The sequence below is a fragment of the Arvicola amphibius genome, chromosome 14 (assembly GCF_903992535.2).
Source record: "Arvicola amphibius chromosome 14, mArvAmp1.2, whole genome shotgun sequence".
In the NCBI taxonomy this organism is placed as follows: domain Eukaryota; kingdom Metazoa; phylum Chordata; class Mammalia; order Rodentia; family Cricetidae; genus Arvicola; species Arvicola amphibius.
Genome location: NC_052060.1, coordinates 6032592 through 6055586, shown reverse-complemented (window position 1 = coordinate 6055586; position 22995 = coordinate 6032592). Strand labels below are relative to the sequence as shown.

The 22995-nt window shown below is 50.3% G+C and overlaps 2 protein-coding genes across 8 annotated transcripts in view; one reads left to right on the top strand and one right to left on the bottom strand.

The window, feature by feature from the left end:
* The first annotated feature begins 513 nt into the window (after positions 1-513).
* On the top strand, positions 514-10196 carry Znf687 (zinc finger protein 687). Of its 4 annotated transcripts, none has more exons than XM_038311005.1 (10): positions 514-1370; positions 2764-2859; positions 4168-6299; positions 6444-6622; positions 6946-7122; positions 7235-7397; positions 7544-7867; positions 7958-8070; positions 8255-8402; positions 8513-10196. In XM_038311005.1, exons 3-10 carry the CDS (start codon positions 4185-4187, stop codon positions 9005-9007), a joined length of 3714 nt encoding a protein of 1237 aa, XP_038166933.1. In that variant the 5' UTR covers positions 514-1370; positions 2764-2859; positions 4168-4184; the 3' UTR covers positions 9008-10196. The 4 variants fall into 4 exon arrangements, with proteins under 4 accessions (XP_038166933.1, XP_038166935.1, XP_038166934.1 ...); XM_038311006.1 differs by lacking the exon at positions 514-1370 and adding an exon at positions 1459-1575; XM_038311007.1 differs by lacking the exon at positions 2764-2859.
* Pi4kb (phosphatidylinositol 4-kinase beta) overlaps positions 9837-22995 on the bottom strand; it is a 36365-nt gene continuing 23206 nt past the window's right edge. For 2 of the 4 annotated variants that reach the window (XM_038311009.1, XM_038311010.1), the window contains 8 exons: positions 21453-21562; positions 20689-20793; positions 20392-20515; positions 17990-18255; positions 12078-12210; positions 11710-11830; positions 11061-11123; positions 9837-10713 (listed from right to left, as the gene is read on the bottom strand). In XM_038311009.1, the coding sequence (XP_038166937.1) occupies positions 10532-10713; positions 11061-11123; positions 11710-11830; positions 12078-12210; positions 17990-18255; positions 20392-20515; positions 20689-20793; positions 21453-21562 (1104 nt within the window). In that variant the 3' untranslated portion in view covers positions 9837-10531. The remainder of the gene's footprint in view (positions 10714-11060; positions 11124-11709; positions 11831-12077; positions 12211-17989; positions 18256-20391; positions 20516-20688; positions 20794-21452; positions 21563-22995) is intronic. The other 2 variants (XM_038311011.1, XM_038311012.1) reach the window with 1 other exon arrangement.

Sequence of the window (22995 nt, the reverse complement as noted above, 5' to 3'; positions counted from 1 at the left end):
CTAAGTTGGTGGATTGCTTGCCTGGAATGGGTGAAGCCCCGGGTTCCACTCCCAACAGCGCAAAATGTGAAAATAAACGCACAATCTTAAAAACAAAAACCAAAACCCCCTTGTTCGGAGCGGCTGCGTTCGCGGTGGGCGGCGGCGGCGCGCAGCCAGGCTGTAGCGTGTGAGCCAGGTGGCACACTGGGCTTGCAGATGGATCCTGCGAAAGCGTGCAGATGGGTGAGTGTCAAGGCAATTCATCGCCCCAGCAACCCCTCCCTTTTCCCCGCCTCCAGGGGGCGGGGCGTCAGAGCGCGGGAAAGCTCAACCTGGACCGAAACGCCAGCTCGTGCCGGGGGCGGGGAGAAAGCGCGCTCCGAACTGGGAAACAGGGCTGGCCTCCCTCCTCCGCTCGCGGAAGGGGCCTATCAGCAAACTACCTTGAGCTCTCGGGATGTGGCCCAGGCCACGCCAGCACTCCCGACATCACCTCCCCCACTTCCGGTCCGCAGCGCGTCTCAGGTCCCAGGTCCCGGGTTCCGGTTTCTTCTCTACTGAATCCCGCGGCCTGTCCGGCTCTCCCGCAGAGGGAGGAGCTGTGCGTGGTGCGTACGTCCAGAGGCTGACCCACGCGAGGACCGCATCCGTCTGGATGGTAGAGCAGTTTAGACACTGCGAGGATCGCGAGGGAACGGTCAGCCCGATGACGTAATGGTTGGGGGTGGCGCCCCGTTTTGTGACCCCGGCCCCGCATCCTTGCGACTGCGGCTTAGCCGGAGGAAACGGCACGAACACTTAGAACACGCAGGTTCCGCGGAGCCGACGAGATTCCCTCCGGCGTGCGCCGCACGGCTCGAGTTCCTAAGTTTACATACACGAGGCACAGCGTCCGGCTTCGAGCCACCTATAGCCAGGGGACGGCCACGCTTCGGGCTCGGCTCCCCTCGCGTCCCAGAGCGGAGACCGAGGCAGGCTTCCTGCTAAGCGACAGCGGCGCGGGCCAATGGCTATCGAGCTACGCAGATGGGGCAGGTGGACTCCGGAGCAGCCAATGAGGAGACGCTTCTCCACAGGGTCCAGGCCCTTCGTCCAATCACGGCGAGAAGATTATGAGGGGCCAGTTCCGAGGGGGGTCCGGAGGGCCAACCCCGTGCGGGGCTGGGTGGGGCTCAGGGCTGAACGACGGGGCCATTGGCCAATGGCGAGTATGAAAGCGGGCAGCCCGGACCAGGAGCGCGGAGGGAGCTGAGGGAGAGGGGAGGCCGAAGCGGAGAGAAGCAGGAAGTAGCGGCGGCCGCGGGGAGGGCGGCGGCGACGGCAGCAGCGGTGGCGGCTGGAACCGGGCGGAGGCCGCGGGGTCTCAGCCCGCACTAGGATCGGAACAAGTAAGCGTGCTCGCCACGAATACCCGCCCTTGGCTCCGCCCCCCGGGGGGGCGGGTAAATGCCCCTGCCCCTCCCCCACTTGGTCAACTACCCCCTTCTCCGCGCCGCCCCCTGGGGCGGCTGCTTGCCTGGCGGGGTCGCCGCCTCCGTGCCCGAGGACCGCTGGTGGGAACTCAAGACTGTTGAAAGCACTGCCCCTAGCCCGGTAACGTGGGAGGGGGGTCCGGGACCCCTAAGTCCTGGCTCTCCTAGACCGAGAGGCAGTCGGAGTGCGGCTGGGGGACTGGAGGCTGCGGGATGTCGCGACCTAAAATGGTGTCCGTGCCGGGCGGTGGGGGCGGGGGAGTTGGGCCCAGCCAGAGCGGAGCCTGCATCCCGACCGGGTGCAGGTCAGCGTCCGGGCCCCGGCAGGACTCGAGCTGGCGCTCCGAACCCGCTGCGCGCCTTGCAGTCACTCGAGTCTCGAGAGAGCCTCAGGGGATCGGAGCCGGGGCAGGCTGCGCGGTGCGCGGAGAAGGGGGACCAGGTTCGAGTTGGGTCTGACCTGGCTGCAGAGCCTCGAGTCACGCAGGGACCGCCCCCTCATGTGTCTCCACTCCCCTCATACCACTCCCCACTGCCGGGGAGTCCTGGCCCCCGACGTGCAGCGCCGCAGATCCTAAAGGGCTTGGCCTGGCCAAGGCCCTGCCGTGAGTTCTTAGCCGGTGAAAGTGAAAGAAGCACCACTCGCCTCAGTTTACCCTCCAGTTTTTGTTTTTTTTTTTTTTTTTAATGTACTTCTCGTCCCCTACCCGAAACCCCGGGCTTGCTTCCCGCTCCAGTCCCTGGCAGATGGCAGGGACTTAATGCTGCCCAGCTTGGCCGCAACCTAATCGCCCCCGGCCGGGCCCTGGTCCCTTGGCTTTGCTCTGCGCAGCAGGCCTTGGGCAAAGGGCAGTGGAGCCCCCACCCGACGCGGGTCTGTTCACCCTCTTCCTATTAGGCCCCTTCTTTCTGTTTTTGGGGGACAGAGGGAAAAGGGGGTAGGGAGATGGCAGCTCCAGAGGCCTGGCGGCTGAGTGGAGGATCTTCATCGGCCCTAAGCCACTCCGCTTGGCCCACTGTCTGCTCCAGGTGGCTATCGAATGACCTCCAAGTCACTTGCACGCCAGAGGGAGGTGGTTGGGAGAGGCCACTTAGCAGGTGTTTTCTTAGTTGGCTTTGTACTCCACTGACCCTCTCTGTTGGGAGCTTGAGTGGGAAGGTAGCCCAGGTCTCCCTACCTGAGGGAGCCGAACTGAAGAGGGACCTAGCGATTCATCTGGGCAGAACTAAGGGCTTTGGCTTTGTTAAACCCTGCGCGGAATTAAGTAAGGGGGTAAGGTGCAAGGAGGACTCCCCTTTCTTCCTCTAGTTGGTACCCTTGCCCCCCACCCCCACCTTGGTCCGTGCAATGCCAGCCGCCACCTGCTGGGACTATCTCCAGTTACAGTCTGAAGGCTGGAAAGAGGTGAGAGAATTGGCCCTGGGAAATGGCTTGCATCCTGGGCAGGGAACATATAAGGGGAGCGAATTTATCCTTTCTCCATTTCCTACAGAAATAGTTATGGTAAAGAACCGATGGAGGATAGAGCTTGGGTCTCCCATAGTCTCCGAGCTGGCCTCCTTGTTGCTTTAGTGACATAAATCTTATGGGACTTACCCCCCCCCCCCCATCCCTACTGGATCTGGTTAAGGTTGGGGGAGACTTCCTAGGCTATTGTTGCCCGAGAAGATGGAGTTTGAGTTAGGAGGTAGACTAGGTGAGGCTCGCAGAATAGCAATGACAGAGGGAAGGAGGAGCTTCCCCATTGTGGCAGCTGTGTGGATCAGCTTATACCCTGGAGTTTTAACCCTGAGAGAACAAGGTGGAGGAGGGAGGAGGAAAGACACTCTGGGGAAGGTAGGTGAGCAAGCAGCAGGTGTTTGTGACAAGAAAGGACACAGTAAGGACCTGTGTGACTCTGCCTCTCCCTTTCTTTGCCTCTTTCTGTGTCCTGTTCTTTTCCCTCTTGAATCTGTTTCTCCCTGCTGACCATGCTAGAGCTCCAGGTGCCAGGAGTGGCTCCAGGTCTTTCACAGATGACTTTAGATGACCCTTATCTCTGACCCTAGCCTTGTGTGGCCAGGGCATACTCCTTCTAGTGCAGTCAGCTTCTCTTTGACCTTACATGTGCTTAATTTGGCCCAGCTGCAATAATAAATTGTATTCTGGACTTGACACTCAAGCATCCAATCTTATGCTTCTAGAAGAACTTTGATAAGTGGGTTACTTGTCCCTCTTTGAAACAGCAAAAGTAAGGCAATGAAGTAACTTGTTGAACCACAGTGATAAAGCTAAAGGAAGAGCAATTTCAGTCTTAGCTTTGATCTCTGCTCCTTTGTGTAATGGTCTTCAGATCCCAAGCTGACACAAATAAGCCCAGAATCCTAGAGCATTTTGTATGTCATCCTCCTTAATATTCCTACTGTCTAATTGGTCCTGTGCCTGGAACAGATCTGGTTTCTGTGGAGATGTCTCTGAGAACCATTAACTTGTATTATCTTTGTATTTCTGAGACTCTCTTTCTGGTTTCCTCTGGGTTTTTATGCTGGCACTACCTGGTGTTTTCCCACTAACCTGACTTTAGTTACCTCCAACAGTTTTCCAGGATTCGCCATTCAGTGTGGTAGAGATTACCAAGCTGGAGGGGATAAATACAGAGTTACTGAGAGAGGGAGGTTCGAGGTCTCTATTTCAGACATCCCAGTTTCTCCTCAGTCTTACTGTTTCTATTAGGTCTGGGACCTGTCGCTATGGGGGACATGAAGACACCTGATTTTGATGACCTCCTTGCTGCTTTTGACATCCCTGACATTGATGCAAATGAAGCTATTCATTCTGGGCCAGAAGAAAACGAGGGACCAGGAGGCCAAGGGAAGCCAGAACCTAGTGTAGGAGGTGATTCTGAAGAGAGAGCGGTGGTGGCAGCTACTGCGGATGACCCTAAGAGTCTATCTGAGGCCTCTGACCATGGCCTTGCACAGCCACCAGATACCTCCACTGTTAGTGTCATTGTCAAGAACACAGTGTGTCCAGAGCAGGCTGAGACCCTGCCTGGGACTTCAGGAGAAGAGTCCACGGCTGGGGATATAACTAAGGAAGGACCTGTGGGGTCTTGTCTGATGCAGAATGGATTTGGGGGTCCTGAGCCATCCCTCTCAGAAACCCCCCATTCTCCAGCTGCTACCAGTGGGGATGCCTGGAAAGAAAAAGCTATGGAAGGCAAAACACCCCTGGACCTCTTTGCTCATTTTGGGTCTGAACCAGGGGACCACCCAGATCCCCAACCTCCTGAATCTTCCCCACCTCGGGATGGTGGCATGATCCCACCTCCTTTCTCCACTCCTTTTGTGCTGGCCCCAGAAAATGGCTCAGCCCTGCTGCCTCCTTGTTCTCTCCTGCCAGAAGGGGCCTTGAAACAGGAAAACTGCAGTCCCCACCATTCCCAGGGCCAAACTACTACAAGAAGCTCAGGTTCCAGCCCGGAGGCAGCAGGCATCCCTGCCAGTGCCTCACCTCCGCAGGTGGCTGGAATGTCCTTCAAGCAGTCTCCAGGACACCAGAGCCCTTCTGCTTCCCCTGAAAAGGCATCTAGCTGTAAACCTCTGAAGGAAGAAGATGAGGGAACAGTGGAGAAGTCTCCTCCAAGAAGTCCCCAGAGCCCCTCTAGTGGAGCTGAGGCTGCAGACGAGGACAGCAATGATTCCCCTACCTCTTCCAGCTCTTCTAGACCCCTCAAGGTGCGGATCAAGACTATTAAAACATCCTGTGGGAATATCACAAGAACTGTAACCCGGGTTCCCTCAGAACCTGATCCCCCCACCCCTTTGACTGAGGGAGCTTTCCTGGCTGAGGCTAGCTTCCTGAAACTGTCTCCTGTAACTACAGCCCCTGAGGGTCCAAAGGTGGTGAGTGTCCAACTGGGTGATGGCACGAGGCTGAAAGGCACAGTGCTGCCTGTGGCTACCATCCAAAATGCTAGCACTGCTATGTTAATGGCAGCTAGTGTTGCTCGCAAAGCTGTGGTTCTGCCAGGGGGGAATGCCACCAGCCCTAAGACTATGACTAAGAGTGTGTTAGGGCTGGTACCCCAAACTCTGCCCAAGGCTGAGGTGCGGACAGGGTTAGGCCTTGGGGGACAGAAGGTGAATGGTGCCTCAGTGGTGATGGTACAGCCTTCTAAGTCTGCTACCGGGCCAGGCATAGCAGGTGGCTCAGTGATCTCTCGGACCCAGTCCAGCCTGGTAGAGGCCTTCAACAAGATCCTCAACAGCAAGAATCTCCTGCCTGCTTATAGACCGAACCTGAGTCCACCAGCTGAGGCTGGGCTGGCCCTGCCTCCAACAGGCTACCGCTGCCTTGAGTGTGGGGATGCCTTCTCGCTGGAGAAGAGCCTGGCACGGCACTATGATCGCAGAAGCATGCGTATAGAGGTCACCTGTAACCACTGTGCCCGTCGCCTGGTCTTCTTCAACAAGTGTAGCCTACTCTTGCATGCCCGTGAACACAAGGACAAGGGGCTGGTCATGCAGTGCTCACATTTGGTCATGAGGCCTGTAGCCCTTGACCAGATGGTGGGCCAGCCAGACATCACTCCCCTGCTGCCTGTGGCTGTCCCACCTATTCCTGGACCTCTGACCTTGCCTGTTTTGGGCAAGGGGGAGGGGGCTGTCACCTCCTCAACCATTACTACAGTTGCCACTGAAGCCCCTGTGCTCCCACTCCCGACAGAACCACCTGCTCCCCCTGCTGCCTCTGTTTACACGTGCTTTCGCTGTCTGGAGTGCAAGGAGCAATGCCGGGACAAGGCTGGCATGGCAGCCCACTTCCAGCAGCTGGGCCCTCCTGCACTTGGGTCTACCAGCAATGTGAGTTGTCTATCATTTCTCTTGGGGAAGGGACAGCCAGACACTATCGAGATAAAATCCAGGAAGGTACTAAGAGCTTGCTTAAGCAAAATAATGGGGTACAGGGCACCCCTCATCAATTAACCTTGTTTAAACTCTTGACAGGTGTGCCCATCCTGCCCCATGATGCTCCCCAATCGTTGCAGCTACAGTGCCCACCAGCGCACACATAAGAATCGTCCCCCGCACGTCTGTCCTGAGTGTGGGGGCAACTTTCTTCAAGCCAATTTTCAGACCCATCTTCGAGAGGCCTGCCTGCACTTCTCCCGCCGTGTAGGATACAGGTGCCTCACACTCATCTCCCCGTAGGACTTTAAGTCTCCTTCTTACTGCAGCCTTTCCATGGTTTCTCAAGGAGAGCCGTTGTCTTTCCTGTCCCTGGGCTCTATTGTGTCATACTCTGCCTTCAGGTTATGCACCGTGAGAGCAGTGGAGAGCAGGGCTCCTGCTGGAGCTCCAGCTCGGCCACCTCAGACCTCTGAGGACAGTTGACCTCCTTCCTTTCTCTGCCTTGCTATGTCCTTCTGCAATCCACCTCATCCTCAGCAACAAGTGAGGTGCTGGAGATGCCCCTGCCTCACTGCACTTTCTCCCCTTCCTCTCTAAGGTGCCCCAGCTGTGCAGTGGTGTTTGGGGGTGTGAACTCCATCAAGTCCCACATACAGGCATCACACTGCGAAGTTTTCCACAAGTGCCCCATCTGCCCCATGGCCTTCAAGTCTGCACCCAGCGCCCATGCCCACCTCTACTCCCAGCATCCCAGCTTCCTCACCCAGCAAGCCAAGTGAGACCTGGGGAAGGAGCTTGAAAAGGAGGGGTGTGCTGGAGGGTGGGGTGCAGGGCAGGGCTCTGCTGCCCCATCGTGCTGTCTTACACTGCCTTTTCTGCTTCCACAGGCTGATCTATAAGTGTGCCATGTGTGACACAGTCTTCACTCACAAACCGCTTCTCTCCTCCCACTTTGACCAGCACTTGTTGCCCCAGCGTGTCAGTGTCTTTAAGTGTCCGTCTTGTCCTCTGCTTTTTGCCCAAAAAAGGACCATGCTGGAACATCTCAAGGTACAGGAGGAGCAGAGGGCTAGGGACCGGCTCCGTGGCTAGCTGTGCTGCATCACCCTCTGGAAGTGGGGAGTAGGGAGAAGCGAGGACTTTGGCAAAGCCAGGCTCTCCTCCACATAGCCACTCCTCTTGTCTTCCTCTTATAGAATACTCACCAGTCTGGATGCTTGGGGGAGGAGGCAGTTGGGAAAGGGGCTGGAGATGCCCTACTGACCCCCAAGACTGAGCCTGAGGAGCTGGCTGTGTCTCGGGCAGAGGCAGCCCCTGCTACTGAGGAATCCTCATCTGAAGAGGAACTGCCCAGCTCCCCTGAGCCTCCTCGCCCAACCAAACGACCCCGTCGGGACCTGGGAAGCAAAGGCATCAAAGGTGGGGGTGGTGGGCCTGGGGGCTGGACCTGTGGCCTTTGTCATTCCTGGTTTCCTGAGCGTGATGAGTATGTGACTCACATGAAGAAGGAACATGGCAAGGTGAGTTGGGTTTCCTCTGGGAAAGGTAGGCTGGAGGGTAACCTTGGGGTTGACCTGTGTGACTGAAATTTCCCACCCCTTGCTCTTTAGTCAGTGAAAAAGTTCCCCTGTCGCCTGTGTGAGCGCTCCTTCTGCTCTGCCCCCAGCCTGAGGCGCCATGTCAGGGTCAACCATGAGGGAATCAAGAGAGTTTACCCATGCAGGTAACCCTTACTCACCATTCCCTTTTCCTGCCTGGTAGATGACCCTTACTCCCAGAGTACCTGTTCACCTGCCTCCTTGAGGGAGCCAAAGGTTGAGGCCTCCGTCTGCTCTGGCAGCCTTCCTTCTCTCAGGAGCTCTGGGTTTTTGCCTCTGGTGCTAAGCTGCCCACTTTCCCTCTGCTAGGTACTGCACAGAGGGAAAGCGTACCTTCAGTAGTCGTCTGATCCTGGAGAAGCATGTCCAAGTCCGACATGGCTTGCCCCTTGGGACCCAGTCTCCTCCTAACAGAGGAGGAGGCACCCTGGTGCGAGGCTCTGGTGGCAGAGCTCAGGTAAGGCGAGGTCCTCCCTACGGTATGTTGTGGGAGTGAGAAACTGGTGAGGCCCTGGTCTCAGGAAGCCAGGGTGCTGGTGAGGCCCAGTTTCTTCCACTTTTCTCCAGGGCCCCGGACGGAAACGCCGCCAGTCTTCTGACTCATGCAGTGAGGAACCTGACAGTACAACGCCACCAGCCAAGTCCCTGCGGGGTGGCCCTGGGTCAGGAGGCCATGGGCCTCTGCGCTATAGGAGCAGTGGCTCAGCAGAACAGAGCGTTGTGGTGGGGCTGAAGGTGGATGGTGGCACGCAGCAGTGCCTTGACTGTGGCTTGTGCTTTGCTTCCCCAGGCTCCTTGAGCCGCCACCGATTTATTAGCCACAAGAAGAGACGGGCAGGGGGTAAAGCCAGTGCCCTGGGGGTAGGGGATGGGGAAGAAGAGGCTCCGCCATTACGCTCTGACCCAGAGGGTGGAGATTCACCTTTGCCTGCTTCTGGAGGCCCTCTGACTTGTAAGGTCTGTGGCAAGAGCTGTGATAGCCCTCTGAATCTCAAGACCCATTTCCGCACTCACGGCATGGCGTTCATCAGGGCCCGGCAGGGAGGCAGTGGGGACAACTAGGTCCCAGGCCTAGGATGGGCCTCTCCTCTTCCCTGAACTTTGGTTTCATTGCTGCTGTCTCCTCCCTGGGCTGGGAAGTTTAACATGTATTTTGTTTGATTCTTTTCGCCCCTGAGGAAAAGGCTTTTTGAGGATTCTATTAACTTGCACCCCCCTGCTCTTGGGTTTGGTCCCTGGGTTCTACTTAAGTGGACTCCCCTTTCTTCCTTTCTGAAGCCAACACTAATGTTCTGCTGCAGACCCCCAGTGTATAACTGGGTGGGAGGACAGGACCTTGGGAAGCCTGCTAGACAGGCACAGGGGAAACTGAAGGATGTACAGGGTCTAGCTTCTACCCCTCCGCTAGATTTCTTCCTCTGTGCTGGGTTCTGCCCTAGTATCCCCTCCTTTAACACTCATTGGCACTAACACCCCGCCCCAATCCCTGCAGTGCCTTCCATTTGTCTTTTCCCCCAGAAGTCTAGGGGTGGGGGGTTGGTGGGGATGAGTCCTGTCAAATGGGGTCCAGGGAGAGGAGAGGACAGGCTCTCAGGAATCCTTTATTCTTGTAGTAATAATACTAACTGGGAGAAATAAGAGGGAGAGAACCAGACTATTAAAACTGCTTGTGGTTTAATCCCCATCCAGGCTTTTCTTTTTCTGTGAGTTGGACAATGTGTACTGATAGGAGGGGTGAGTCCGAACTGGGGCAGCCCTTTTCAGGAAAGAGGGTATTGACCAAGACAGATGGAAAAAGTAGTCTTCATCTTGTGTGTTTGGTGCCTTTTGTATGCTGGATTTAGCCCCTTCCACCAACCCCAACCCCCAGAGGTAACTCAGACAATACACAGATGGCTAACTAAGGACTTTATTTCAAACAAAAATTAAAAATAAAAAAAATTGAGAGCTATTTCCCTGGGTGTGAGGAAAGGATCAGGGTAAGAAATTCCCCGTGGCTAGGCCAATACCCTCAGTACATTAGAGGGATTATGACAATTCCCTTCCTTAATCCCATGATGGGGAACCTCAGCAAGTGCAGGACCCTATGGCTAGAACCCACCGGCCAGGGGGAATGTGGGCTAGGGGTCAGCCCCTGGGAGGGGACAGAGTTGGGCAGCAGCATGGTCAAACAGGATTACATCCTTGGTACCAAGAACCCACTCCTCCCATCTTGATGAGACCCAGAGAAAATAAAAGTTTGCAGAAAGAACCTCTGAGACTCCGGAGAGGGGAAGAAGGGCCCCGTCCTCTTCATCTTCATCACCTCTGTTCTCTGGAGGGCAGTGAGTCCTGGAATCTTGTCAGGTGATAATACTGACAACAGCAGGAGGTGAGGGAGCCCCAGCAAGTCTGGACCCCGTGGTTGGCTCTCCTACCCTTTGGCAAGCTCTCATGGTTACCACATGATCCTTTGTATTTCTTGCCTTCCATTTCCCTTGGGTAGGTGGTTAGGTAGGTAGGGTTTTGTGATTTGGGGCTTCTTAGGCAAGCGTCCTCCTAGGAAGGGTGCCTTCAATCTCACCACTTCTGGGCCTGAGAAGGGTGTCACATGATGCCATTGGTGAGGTACTGGAAGCCGTCATAGAGTTTGGTGGTGATGGACCTCATGCTGCCATCCACCATCTGCTCCACCAGCAGCTGGAGCTGCTCCTCAGTCATGCTCATGTGGAATCTCTCTTTGAGATTGCGAATGGTGCTGGAGCCATGGAAGCAAGGAAGCTGTGAACCTGGGGGAAAGCAGTGACAATTAGGAAAGCAGGCTAGTAGTGGACAGGGAACAGAGCTACACGTATAATAAAGTACTCCTTCCCTCCCCACCACAGGGATTCCTGGTGGTACAGAACAACTCTGCTTGTGCAGAGAAAAGCATTGGGGAGGCCCTCCGTCCATTCTCATCCCATACGCCTTAGTTCCTCTATGTGGGCAGACCAGGGAAAGGCAAGCCCACAGTATCCCCCAATAAGCATTGGAGAGAAGTCTTAGGGCCCAGAGGGGAGGCTGGGAGAAATGTCTGGGAATGGGCCATGCACTTATCTGGTTGCAGGCCTCTGCCTATGCTAGGTCTGACACTCACAGATGACCTGGGCCACCGTCACCACGGGGCCAGACAGAGATGCTCCTGAGCAACGGCGGCAACCTGTGGGTTATGGGCAAGGATGGGGAGGAGACTGGCAGCTTAGCTGGGGTAAATATCTGCAAGGGTTTTTTTTTGGGGGGGGGGTAAGAGAGGGCCCAGAGGAATGGGGATAAGGGATCCTATGCAAATGACTGAGGGACTGGGGAAGCAGCAGAGTGAATGGTAAAAGATGAGAATCAGGAAGAACTCAGTTCAGAGTAGGACAGGTTTTAAGAAAAGGAAGGTAGCTTGAAGTGGTGGCTGAGGCCAGGGCAGTTATGTCAAGTGTGATGGGAGGTCAGTGGGTAGAAGCACCAGAATTAGCAGAGAAGGAGACAGAAATACAGTTGAATCTGAGGAAGACTGGAAATACCAGGAGGACAAAGATGGGTGTTTTCTCAATGAGAGCTTTCTGCTGTTCCTTTCCTCTTGCATCCCCCTCCCCCGCCCTTCCGCTAGGGTGAAGAAGAGTGTTCTAAAGGGGAAATGGAAACCCCTGAGAAGCCCTCCCCCACCTGAGTCTTGAGGTGGGATCAACTTCCTAAAATTCTAACTTCCAGGCAACTCAACCTGGGGCAGTCCAGGCCCTGGGCTCCCCCAGTCGCACCTTGCTGCATGATCTCCACAATCTGCACCACCTTGTCCATATGCTTCCGAGCAGCAATCAGCCCTTGCAGCATTAGCATCTTGTAGTAGTTGAACATGTCTCCATTCAGGCCGCCCATTACCTGGAAGTAGGATGAGTGTGTGCACAGAGGAATTCTGGTGGGTCCTTTCCCATGGGCCTCCCACAACTTCCTTAAGGCAATCATGGTAGATTTCACTATTTTCAGAAAAAAGCTCCCAGGAAATACTGCCTCATCCTGACTTACTGCCATTTCTGTTCTATTCCTTCCTGATTTGGGGGAGCCCATCAGCTCATCCTCACAGGAAGAACACAGTGAGCCATGGAGGCACCTCTCTTTTTTGACTCACATCTACAAACTCAGTGGTCAGCTTAAAGGCTGATGTCTCAAAGCCCAGGTTTCGGGGTGAGCTGGAGAGGATGAAGCCAAAGTCGATGTGGATGATGTGACCTTCTGCGTCGAGAAGAATGTTCCCATTGTGCCTGAGGAAGGGGAGGAGGAAGAGGCAGCAGTAAGTTTGGCTTGGGTGGGTCTCGAGCTGCAACACTGGCCTCACCATATCAGACCGCCGTGCTTCTGGTTCGGTCAATTTCTCAGGACCTAAAACTAGCAATGAAAAGAAGTCTCAAAACTACAAAGACTGGGGCATAAAATTCAATTATCAGCTTAATAAAAATAGTTTTAAGATTGTCACAGGGCTGAGGATGTAGCTCGGTTAGTGGAGTGTTTGCCTATCGTATAGGAAGCCCTGGGTTTCTAGCTTTGTACCCTAACACAGCATAAGCGGAATGTAAATAATGGCTCTTGCCTATAATCCTAGCACTTGGGAGGTAGAGGCTAGAAGATCTAAATTAATGGTCATTCTCAACTACAAAGAGTTTTAGGCCAGACTGCAATACATGCTAATTTCCCAAAAACTGCACTTCTAGTACCCAAATTTGAGCTAGATTTAGTAGTAAACACGGATTTAAGGGAAGAAGACCTCTGAATATCCAATAGCTAGCTGTCTAAATGAGGAGAGGCCCTCATTCATCAATTTACTTCTTTTATTTTATTTTTATTTTAGGTAGGGTTTCACTTAGCCCCAGCTGATCTGGTGGTACTTACTATGTCGACTAAATTGGCCTCAAACTCAGAGTCACCTGCCTCTGCCGCCTGAGTGCATGGATTTTAATTTTTAATCATCCCACTGTAGAACAAAAGCCCCATCAGTACAGAACAATTAGAAGCAAGCAGACTGAAGACAATTTATTATTTTGTATTTGTGTGTGTCCATGTTCATGTGGGTCTACATTCATGCACTCGTGTGGAGGCCAGAGTTCACCTTAAGTCATTGTTCCTAAGAAGCCATCTACAATTTTTTTTTTTTTTTTTTTTTTGAGACAGGGTCTTACTATGTAGTCCTGCCTGGCTGGTCTGCACTCACTAAATTGGCCTCAGACTTTTCAGAGATCCATCTACCTCGGCCTCTTGAATATTGGGGTTCCTAGAGCAGCTTGCCACCACATCTGGCTTTTTAATGTGGGTTCTGGGGATTAAACTCAGGTCCTCATGATTTTAAAGCAATAACTTCATGGACTGAACTACCTCCCCAACTTCCCCTCCCCCCCCCTTTCTTTTAAAGATATATTACACTGTAGCTTAGGCTGGCCTGGAACTTAATGTGGCCCAAGTCAGCCTCAAAGTCATGGCAGTCCTTCTGCCCTAGCCTCTCAAGTGCCAGGATTATACAAATGAGCCACATGTCTGTTTGAGAAGAGTTAAAGGCCATCTACAACAGTAGGGCAAATCACGTACATACAAACCTTAGGAGAGGTATACTACAGGCCAGCTGTAGAGGAAGAAGAGTTAACGGGAGATAAATCCCAGGTCTTGGTGAGTAGCACATTATGGCCAGGAAGAACAATTAACATGCTAAGCATGTGAGACCTGGCCTTTCAGTACAGCCAGCTCTCTCACTGGTGCTCCATCTGAGGGCCACCTTGTCTGAGCCAGGCTGGCTGAAAGAGGTGGGGTGGAAACCCACCTGAGTCCTTCCAGCTGTGGAGATGCACTAACAAAGAAACAGTGTCCACACAATCTAGAGAGCCAGCGCAAACAAATGACACTCCTACCCCCGCCCAGACTCCCAAAGCCAGTACAGGCACTTGTATTCTGTTAACTACCAGAGATAGCTTCTACCTGCAAAGTTGCCTTAAGACTCTCTTTTAAAGGAAGGATTTTGTTTTGTTTTTATTTGTCCTAATTTACTGTTTTCTTGTTTGTCTTGACAGTGACATTTTGGGGGATACACTTTACAATGTATTCATATTTCACCTTTTAAAACTCAGAACATAACAAATTCCACTTACTGGAAATTCATACTATTAGAAATCCCTGAAGTACACTTAATAAAAGGAGGTGAGTTTCTTGGTTGCACCAGAGCAATGGACAGCTTTCCCCCACAAGTGACAGTTTTGTCACTTTCCCTCCAAACCTGCTAAGATCTTAATGCAAGGATAACAGAGTGAACATTTTCTAGAAATAAAAGGAAGAAGTGAATTTTAACATTGGATCTGTCCAAGTAATGATATATAAAAATTATTATTTTGGTCCATCTTTGTTAACTCTTCCCTGATACACAGAGAAAACCCACAACAGTGCACAGGTGCCAAAAACTGGTTACCCTTTCGTAGCCTTAGCTATGAACGAAAAAAACTTTCCACAATCAAACTGTGAATATGGAATATGTGACATGAAAAATGAGTCCATATGCCTTTGATGTTATTTTTTTATTCTAAGACAGTCTCATGTACCCCAAGCTGGCCTGGAACATATGAAGATGGCCTTGAGCTTCTGATATTCCTCCAAGTGTGTGCCAGTATGCCCGGTCTTTTTTTTTTTTTTAATATTTATTTATTTATTTTAAGTATACAATATTCTGTCTGCATATATGCCTGCAGGCCAGAAGAGGGCACCAGATCTCATTACAAGATGGTTGTGAGCCACCATGTGGTTGCTGGGAATTGAACTCAGGACCTTCGGAAGAGCAGGCAATGCTCTTAACCACTGAGCCATCTCGCCAGCCCCAGTATGCCTAGTCTTAAGAGACACTGGAGACTGAACCCTGGCCTTTGTGCATTCTAGATACACACCACCACCTGAGCTACATCCTCTATATCCTCGGCCTTCCCCATTGGGGAGATGGGGAGATGAATAGTAAAGAATACTGGCTGCTCTTCCAAAGGACAAAGGTTTGGTTCTCAGCACCCACATGGCAGTTTACTGTAACTCCAATTTTAGGGTATCGGTCACTCTCTTCTGGCCTTCGTGGACACCAGGCACAAACATGGTGTGCAGACATACTTGCAAGCAAACATACATGGAAAATAAAAATGCAGTAGAAAATAAGCTCTGGCAAATTCCATTTAAACATCTGAAAGGTTTGCTCTTCCTGGGCTTGTTCTGGCAGGCTTGTGTTGATGCTCAAACCACCTGACTGGTGACAGTGCACACTCTAGCATATTCTGCATGCTAGGCCCGATTTGAAGTGACAGGCAACAGTTTTGGCCAACATGGCATTCTTCTTTATTTCAGACTTGCTTAAAGCAGGATAGTTGTTAGTGAGGATGACCAGTTTTGGTTTGCTTTATGTGACCATGTTGAGTATGTGTTACCTGTTTGGTTTTCGAGACGGTTTCTCTGTGTAACAGCTCTAGCTGTCCCGGAACTCCCTTTGTAAACCAGGCTGGCCTCAAGTTCACAGAGATGTGCTTACTTCTGCATCCCGAGTGCTGGCATTACTGGTGTGCAACACCACCACCCGGGGAGTGTGTGTGATTTTATAACAAGCTGAAGCCTAGACCTACAGTTGATCAAGTTGATCAACACCAATAACTTTCTTTTCTTTGTAACCACTATCTTGTGAGATGCTTCCCAGAAATTTTAAAAATGCTAGGATAATCTTGCACTTACTGCCTCTACCTCCCAGTGTTAATGGGGATCAAACCCAGAGCATTGTGCATGCTAAGCAAAGCACTCTTCAACCTGAGCTACATCACCAGCTCACATCTATTTTTTTTAGGTTATTAGGAATAATTCATCAGGGGCTGGAGAGATGGTTCGGCAGTAAAAAACACTGGCTGCTCTTCCAAAGGACCCAGGTTCAATTCCCAGCACCCACATAGTGGCTAAGAACCATCTGTAACTCTATTCCCAAGGGACCTGATGCTATCTGGCTCTGTTGGGCACACTATGCAGGTGGTGCACCGAAATATATGCAAGTAAAAACTCATACATTAATAAAAAAAAAATTGGTTATCAGCTCCCTGCTACACCAAAGGGAAAGACTTTCATCTTCCAAAAGTTTTCTTTTGGTGGTTTTATTTATTATTTATTTTATTATTTTTACATATCAGTTTCTAAAATGAAATTCCTGAGGTCTAACTAGTGCTAGTTTCTGCTGTAGGAAATCCTACAGTTAGTTACCTGGCCACTTGGGCGTGGCCTCATATACTATTTATGCTGATGTAAAGCGTACATCTGCTCTCTATCTCTGGCGGAGGATCCATGGCATCTCTCCGACTCCATCCTTCTTTTTCACAGCATTCAGCTGAGAACCTTAGGCAGAACTTTGGTAGGTAAGTTCTGCCTTGCTATAGGTCCAAAACAGTTCTTTATTCATTAACCAATAAAAGCAACACATAGACAGAAGGACCTCCCACACCCTGTTCTCACTTATTCAATCTTGTAGCTGAGCCCTGGGCTTCAAAAATCCTGGGTTCAAAATCCCAAAGCTCAGGGATAGTCTAAAACTTGCAATCCAGAGCCTACAGCTCTCTCACCCCAAGCCTTTGCTTGCTTGGGAGGCTAGCAGGGTGGAATGACTATAGTCTCCCAAAGCTACTACTGACCCTTATCTACCTCACGAGGTTGATGAGGTTCTCAGTTGATGTAATGAGGCCATGGTATTCTTATGTGGTATACAGTCACCAAATCAGTCTAGGGACTGATGCTAGTTTCTGAGAAGCTGCTCGACTGACTAATGTTAATTGGGTGCCATGTCATTGGGAGCCCTGGAAGCATAGGCTATCATTTCTTTTTAAAATTTATTTTTTTAGTGTTACTATGTGTGTATATGTCTATCTGTGCATATGCTACAGCTCCTGCCAGGGTGTGTGTGTATGGAGGTCAGATGACAACTTTGGAATTGGTTCTAGGGACTGAGCAATAGCTTTAATTCACTGAGCCAACATGCGAGGCCCCAGCCACGGTATTCTCAGGGAGAGGTACAACCAAAAGGAGCATTTAGGCCACAAACCTCAAATCACTTGAAGATATTCTTAAGACTGCAGAGCATAGGTATTATCAATGCTTCACCTATGTGAAATTAGGCCTCAGAAAAATCATGTGATATTGAGAGAAGTGACAGTCCAGACAAAACAAAGATGCTTAAAATTGTGGAAATTGGGGACTGGAGAGAGGACTCACTTTTAAGAGTACATGTACTCCCCTCTATGGCCTCCACTGGCACTAGGCATACACAGATATACATGCAGGGAAAATACCCATACACATAAAAGTTTGGGAAATCATGTTGGGATGAGAAGAAAGGAAAGTTTTTACTAGGAATTTCAAGCTTATCTCCATGGTATTTCCCATCCATTTCCTTTCTGTTTTCAGTCACTGACACTACCTTTGTGCCAGGTTCTAGTATCTTTTGCTTTCTTGCTAAGGACCCTGACCTTCACCCTACAGCATCATATGGCATCTACAGATCAGAACATATCATTCCTATCTTGCACAATAAAATTCTTGCTGATTGTGGTGACAAAGGCCTTTAATCCCAACACTCAGGAAGCAGAGGCAGGAAGATGTCTATGAGTTCAAGACCAGCCTCAAGTTCCAGGACAGCTAAGGTCACATAGTAAGACCCTGTCTCAAAAAACAACAAAATTCCCCAAACTCTTTAGTCGTATAATGAAAGACAAATGTCACTCCTTGCTACCCAAGGCTTGACCCCAATGAACATTTCCTCATCTTGTCTCCACAGTCCTCTGTCCTCGTTCTCCCTTACCCTCCGCTCTACCCACTCAAATCTCCCTTGCATCCTCTTGTTTCTTTTCTCTTTTCCTCCAGCACTTGTTAGTCTGCCTCTTTGGCTTAATGTCACACAAACAAATCTTTCCTAAAAATATGTTTTGCTTCATCAACTGAGGACTATATGTGAAGGGACAGAGAAGACCCTTGTGAAAGGGTAGGATGAGGGCACAAGTCACTTACCTGTCCTTGACTTGCAATAGATAGCAGACCAAGCAGTAGCCAGCACAACTTTGTACAAAATTGCGCTGGGCACTGAGGAATGCCTCAGTGGTATAACTGCCATGTTCCTGTAGGAAGTAATCGAGCAAGGAGAGCTGTGACTGTTTCTTCACCTGATGGATGGACACAGCATTGACTACTGGTTCAATCATGCCACTGTCGGCTGAAATCACAAGAATCTTATATGGCTTGATCCAAAGAGGCACTCGCTCCTGCTCCCAAATTGACTGTGAGGAGACACAAAGGTACCAAGAGTGGTTCATCTTTCTCCAAACTAGAGAATAATAATGTTTTCTTCTCAACCTCTCTCCCTTGATATCTTGGATTGAATGGCATTAAATAAGCAAAACTCACTGACCTACTAAGAACCAGGAAGTTTTTTGTTTGAGACAAGAGACTTATGTAGCCCAGGCTAGTCTTGGATTCATGATCCCTGTCTCCACTTTACACATTCTAAGATTACAGGTGTACACTACCACAAATAACAGAACCAGGAAGTTTGAAAAGGAAGTCCAGGGCCTGGCAAAGGGAGGAGACTACACATAGAGGTAGAAAACACAGAGAGAACAGGAAATCCCACTGTCACTCCTAAATAAGAGTAGGAGCTATTAATATAAGTTTGAATAATAATAATACGGGATTTAAGGGCAAAGAAAGCATCTCTAGAAAATGAAAATATGGGGCTGGAGACACGGCTCAGTGGTTGAGAGCACTGTCTGTTCTCCCAGAGGACCTGGGCTCAATTCCCAGCACCCACATGATAGTTCACACCTGTCTGTAACTCTATTTCCAGAGCTTCTGACACCCTCACACAGACATATATGCAGGCAAAAACACCAATGTACATAAAATAAAAATAAATTATAAAAATGAAAATACTACTGGATGTGGTGGCATAAGCCTGTGTTCCAAGCATGTGGAAGGCAGAGGCAGGAGGCTCAGGTGTTTGAGGTCAACATATTTATAAGTGAGAGTCAGAGGTCAGCCTGAGCTACACAAGATCCTGTCTCAAAAGCAAAACAAAATGCAAGCACTTAAGCCATGTGTCACTTACTATAACCCTAGTACTTGGGAAGCTGAGGTAGGAGGTAGGTGGGTGTGTCACAAGGACATACTGACATTTGCTGAGCGTAAAGAGGGTACAAAGCAAGTAACATTGTGCTGAGGCTATGAGATCCTTTCTAAAAACAAAACCAAAAATCAGGAGAAAGTGAAGGCCACCTCCAGTACTCAAAACACCTGCAAACAAGTCAGGCAGTGGTGTCGCACGCCTTTGATCCCAGCACTCGGGAGGCAGAGGCAGTGGATCTCTGAGTCTGAGGCCAGCCTGGTCTACAGAGTGAGTTCCAGGACAGCCAGGGCTACACTGAGAAACCCTGTCTGGAAAAAGAAAAACAAACAAAAACCAAAGAAAAACTACAAACAAGTATTATAAAGCACTGGATTGAACAGGTGAAGCCTTTTGCAGGTCACCAACCCAGGAGACCCAGTGATCTCAACACAGTGTAGCCAGGCACAGTAGTTTACACCTGTAATCCTAGTACTCAAGCGAAGGCATGAGGACTGTCATGAACTCAAGGCCAGCCTGAACTACTTCATGAGATCCAGGTAAACCTGAACTACAGAGTGAGACCCTGTCTCAAAAAGACAAAGCAAAGGCTAGAGAGATGGTCCAGGGGTTAAGAGCACTTACTTCCTATTCTTACATGGATTTGGGTTCCGTTTCTAGTACCCAGTTGGCTTTTCACAACTGTAACTCCAGTTCCGGGGGGATCTGATACCCTGCTCTGGCCTCTATGGACACTATACAGATACATGCATAGAAAACATCCATATACATAAATAAAAATGAACAGATCTTTAAAAAAAAGACAAAACAAAACCCAAATACCTCAGCACACAGTAAATGCATCCATCCCAGATAGATCATTTGGGAAGTTCTGATTTTAAAGACAAGCCTGGTGGTGCACACATATAATCCTAGCACTTGGGAGGTGAGGGCAGAAGAATTAAGAGTGCAAGGCTGCCTTTGGCTATAACTGGGTTTGAGGCTAGCTTGAACTATATAAGTCCCTATGTGAAATCACACTCTCAAAAAAAAGACAAACGTGGCACATTCAGTGGTCAGAGAGGGCAGATGTAGTTCTAGAAAACACCAGCAGAGGCCACCATAGAGCTGTTCATCATATGGCTGCGCTCTGGAGAAAGAAACCAGTTTGAGTTTAATCTTCCCATTCAGCCTGGGTAGAAGCAGGTGCTCAGCAGAGCTCCCTGAGAAAGCCTGTGTGGTCCTCAAGAGTGCTGGAGTTGCACTGAGTCTTTCCTTTCATTGCCCTTCCCCTGTGTTTTTTTCCTTTCCTTACCTGCAGTTGCTTCAACACCTGGAAAGCCAGCAGCTCCTGCCGAAGGTCATCTCCACACTTGACAATGACTGACAGGAGCCGCCAATTGGGAAGATGACCATACGGGGAGCCTTCTCTGATCCTCCTATGAAGACAGAAGTCACAGGGTGATGCCAGGGTAAGGACTCAGCCCGCAGTAAAGTCTGATGGAGTGTTTAGAGGTGGAAAGGCGCTGGAGAGGATGACGTGAGCACCTGAAGATGCCTTGGAGCACTGAGAGGAGTACCAAGACCACCTTCCACCCTCTACCCTCCTCACCGCACTTTCTCCTGCCAGGGCTCTTTGAGGGCAACTGCAGAAGGGTCTTCAGGGTCTCGTTTGAAGGCTGTGGGAGTGTGAGCCAGCTGTTCTGAAAGGCGCCGTCTAGTAGGAAGAAAATATATACACAATTTATTTGGAAGAGTTATCTCAGAGCTGCAATGCCTTTGCCCCTGTTTCCTTGCCACTGTTCCTAGACTCTGGGCACACAGAGGGGAACCTTGGCACTAGGAAATCCAGAAGAAGTATAATCAACAGCATTAGTTTGCTAACCTGGTGGCTTATGATCATGCAGAGAACCTGGGTTTCCTCATTATTCTACCCCAATACTGACTCAGAATGGGTGTGACTCCAGAATCTGAACCTTCAACAGGGCTCCTCTCTCCCCTCAAAGTTAAGGATACAATTTTGAGACCTCACTTTGATTCTTGGTTTTGGGTTTTCTCATGGTGCTGGGAACTGAACCCAGGGTCTGCACATGCTAGTCAAGGGCAACTTCAAGAGTGATGCTCAAATGCCCTCTGAGGCACTCGCTTCTTTTTGGAACTCTCTTAAAATGTCATTTCTTTTTGTAGTAGCTAAAGCAATGCCACTATTGCACCTTCATTGACTCAGGTATAGTGGCTTCAGGACAAGGACAGAGTAATGAGACAAAGGAGAAAGTTACAGGCTGACAGCTGGTGAGTAAACAAGGAAAGGGATAAAGAGACAAGCGGAGTGTGGAAGAAAAGGTGAAAATGAGGGATGATGGGATCTGGCCATACCGGATGTCTCCTGCTGCAATGAACACAGGCTCCTTGCTCTCCTGGCTGGTGATGCTGTCCACAGAGAACTGGGAGATGTTGTCACAGCTGTTGGTGTGGACTTCAGGGAGCTGGGAAGAGCAGGTCAGAGATGCTAAACACAGATCTCCCTCTTGCCCCCTGCTCACTTGGCATGCGGTTTTACCACTCCATTCCAGACTGCTCCCAAAGCCACCATGGTTCACACCATTATGGCCTTCTTGAGTTATGGATCCCACAGTGATGTTCTCAAAGTGTGAACTACTCCATCTGAATTCATGGAGATGCATAGGAAATGCAGCTTCTCAGACCCCAACAGCAGTCTAAACCGGAACTGCTGGGAATGAAATCTAGAAACTAGATTTTTAGCAAATTCTCCAGATTACCCTCACACCCACAACTTTTGCAGAAATCTGAATCTACAACCTTATACTGAAAGCCCCCTATGATTGGGGATGTAGTATTCTCCCCTAGATCCTTCCAGACTAGATTTCTTTGACTAGTCTTCAACTTTTTGTTTTGTTTGAGAAAGGGTTTCTCTGTGTGTAACCCTGGCTGTCCTGGTATTTGCTCTGTGAACCAGGCTGGCCTGTAACTCTGGTGTAGACTAGGCAAGCCTCAAACTCACAGATTTGCCTGTCTTTGCCTCCCAAGTGCTGGAATTAAAGGTGTGTACCATAACCACCTGGCTTCTTTCTTTTCTTTTTGAGACAGGAACTCTTGTATCTTAGCCTGGCCTCAAACTTACTATGTAACTGAGAATGGCCTCAAATTCCTACTCTCCCTGCTTCCAGGGATGTGCTGGGACATAGGTGAGCTGCCACAGCCAGCTTCATCTCTTCATCTAACCTCACTTGTTACTACAGCGCACCCTGTCAGCCCCAAGAGGTCTCCTGTCCTCCCTTGTAGCAGAGCGATCTCAGCTCCAGCCAATGCACAGTGACTTGTGCATCTTCATTTTTCTTCCTAAATGGCTATGTCTAACCTCAGCTTGACTGTAAAAAAGACAGAGATCTGTCTTTGTCACCAAATGTGCTACATAAAACGTTGCCCTGCTTACCTTCCTATAGCCTCAAACTAAAGCTTGAGTTTCTTCCCGTAGCTACCAGGACTGAATGAGTACATAGCTTGTCGGGTTGTGCTAACCTCTCCAGCCTCATTTGTCACTCACTGCCTCTTACCTCATACTACATATACAACGCATACTACTTTCTTCCAGTTCCTGTCATGGCCATGCTCCATTTTCTCCTCCAGTCTCTGGACACATTCCTCTATCTGAATGTTCTTTGTTCTGCCATTCCAAACATGCTTCAGGCCTCAGCTGAAAGGCTGCTGTCTCCTGGAAATCCTTTGACTCCCACCCCAAGTGTGGAGTAAGTACCAGCTCTGGGTGCTTCCATGATGTCTCATGTTCCTCACTACAGTGCAGGCCACACCACACTGCAACTACCAGTTGTCTGCTCTGATTCTGTTAAGTCATAAATTCCTTGCAGGTATAAGCTAACTCTTGTTCACTAGTGTACAG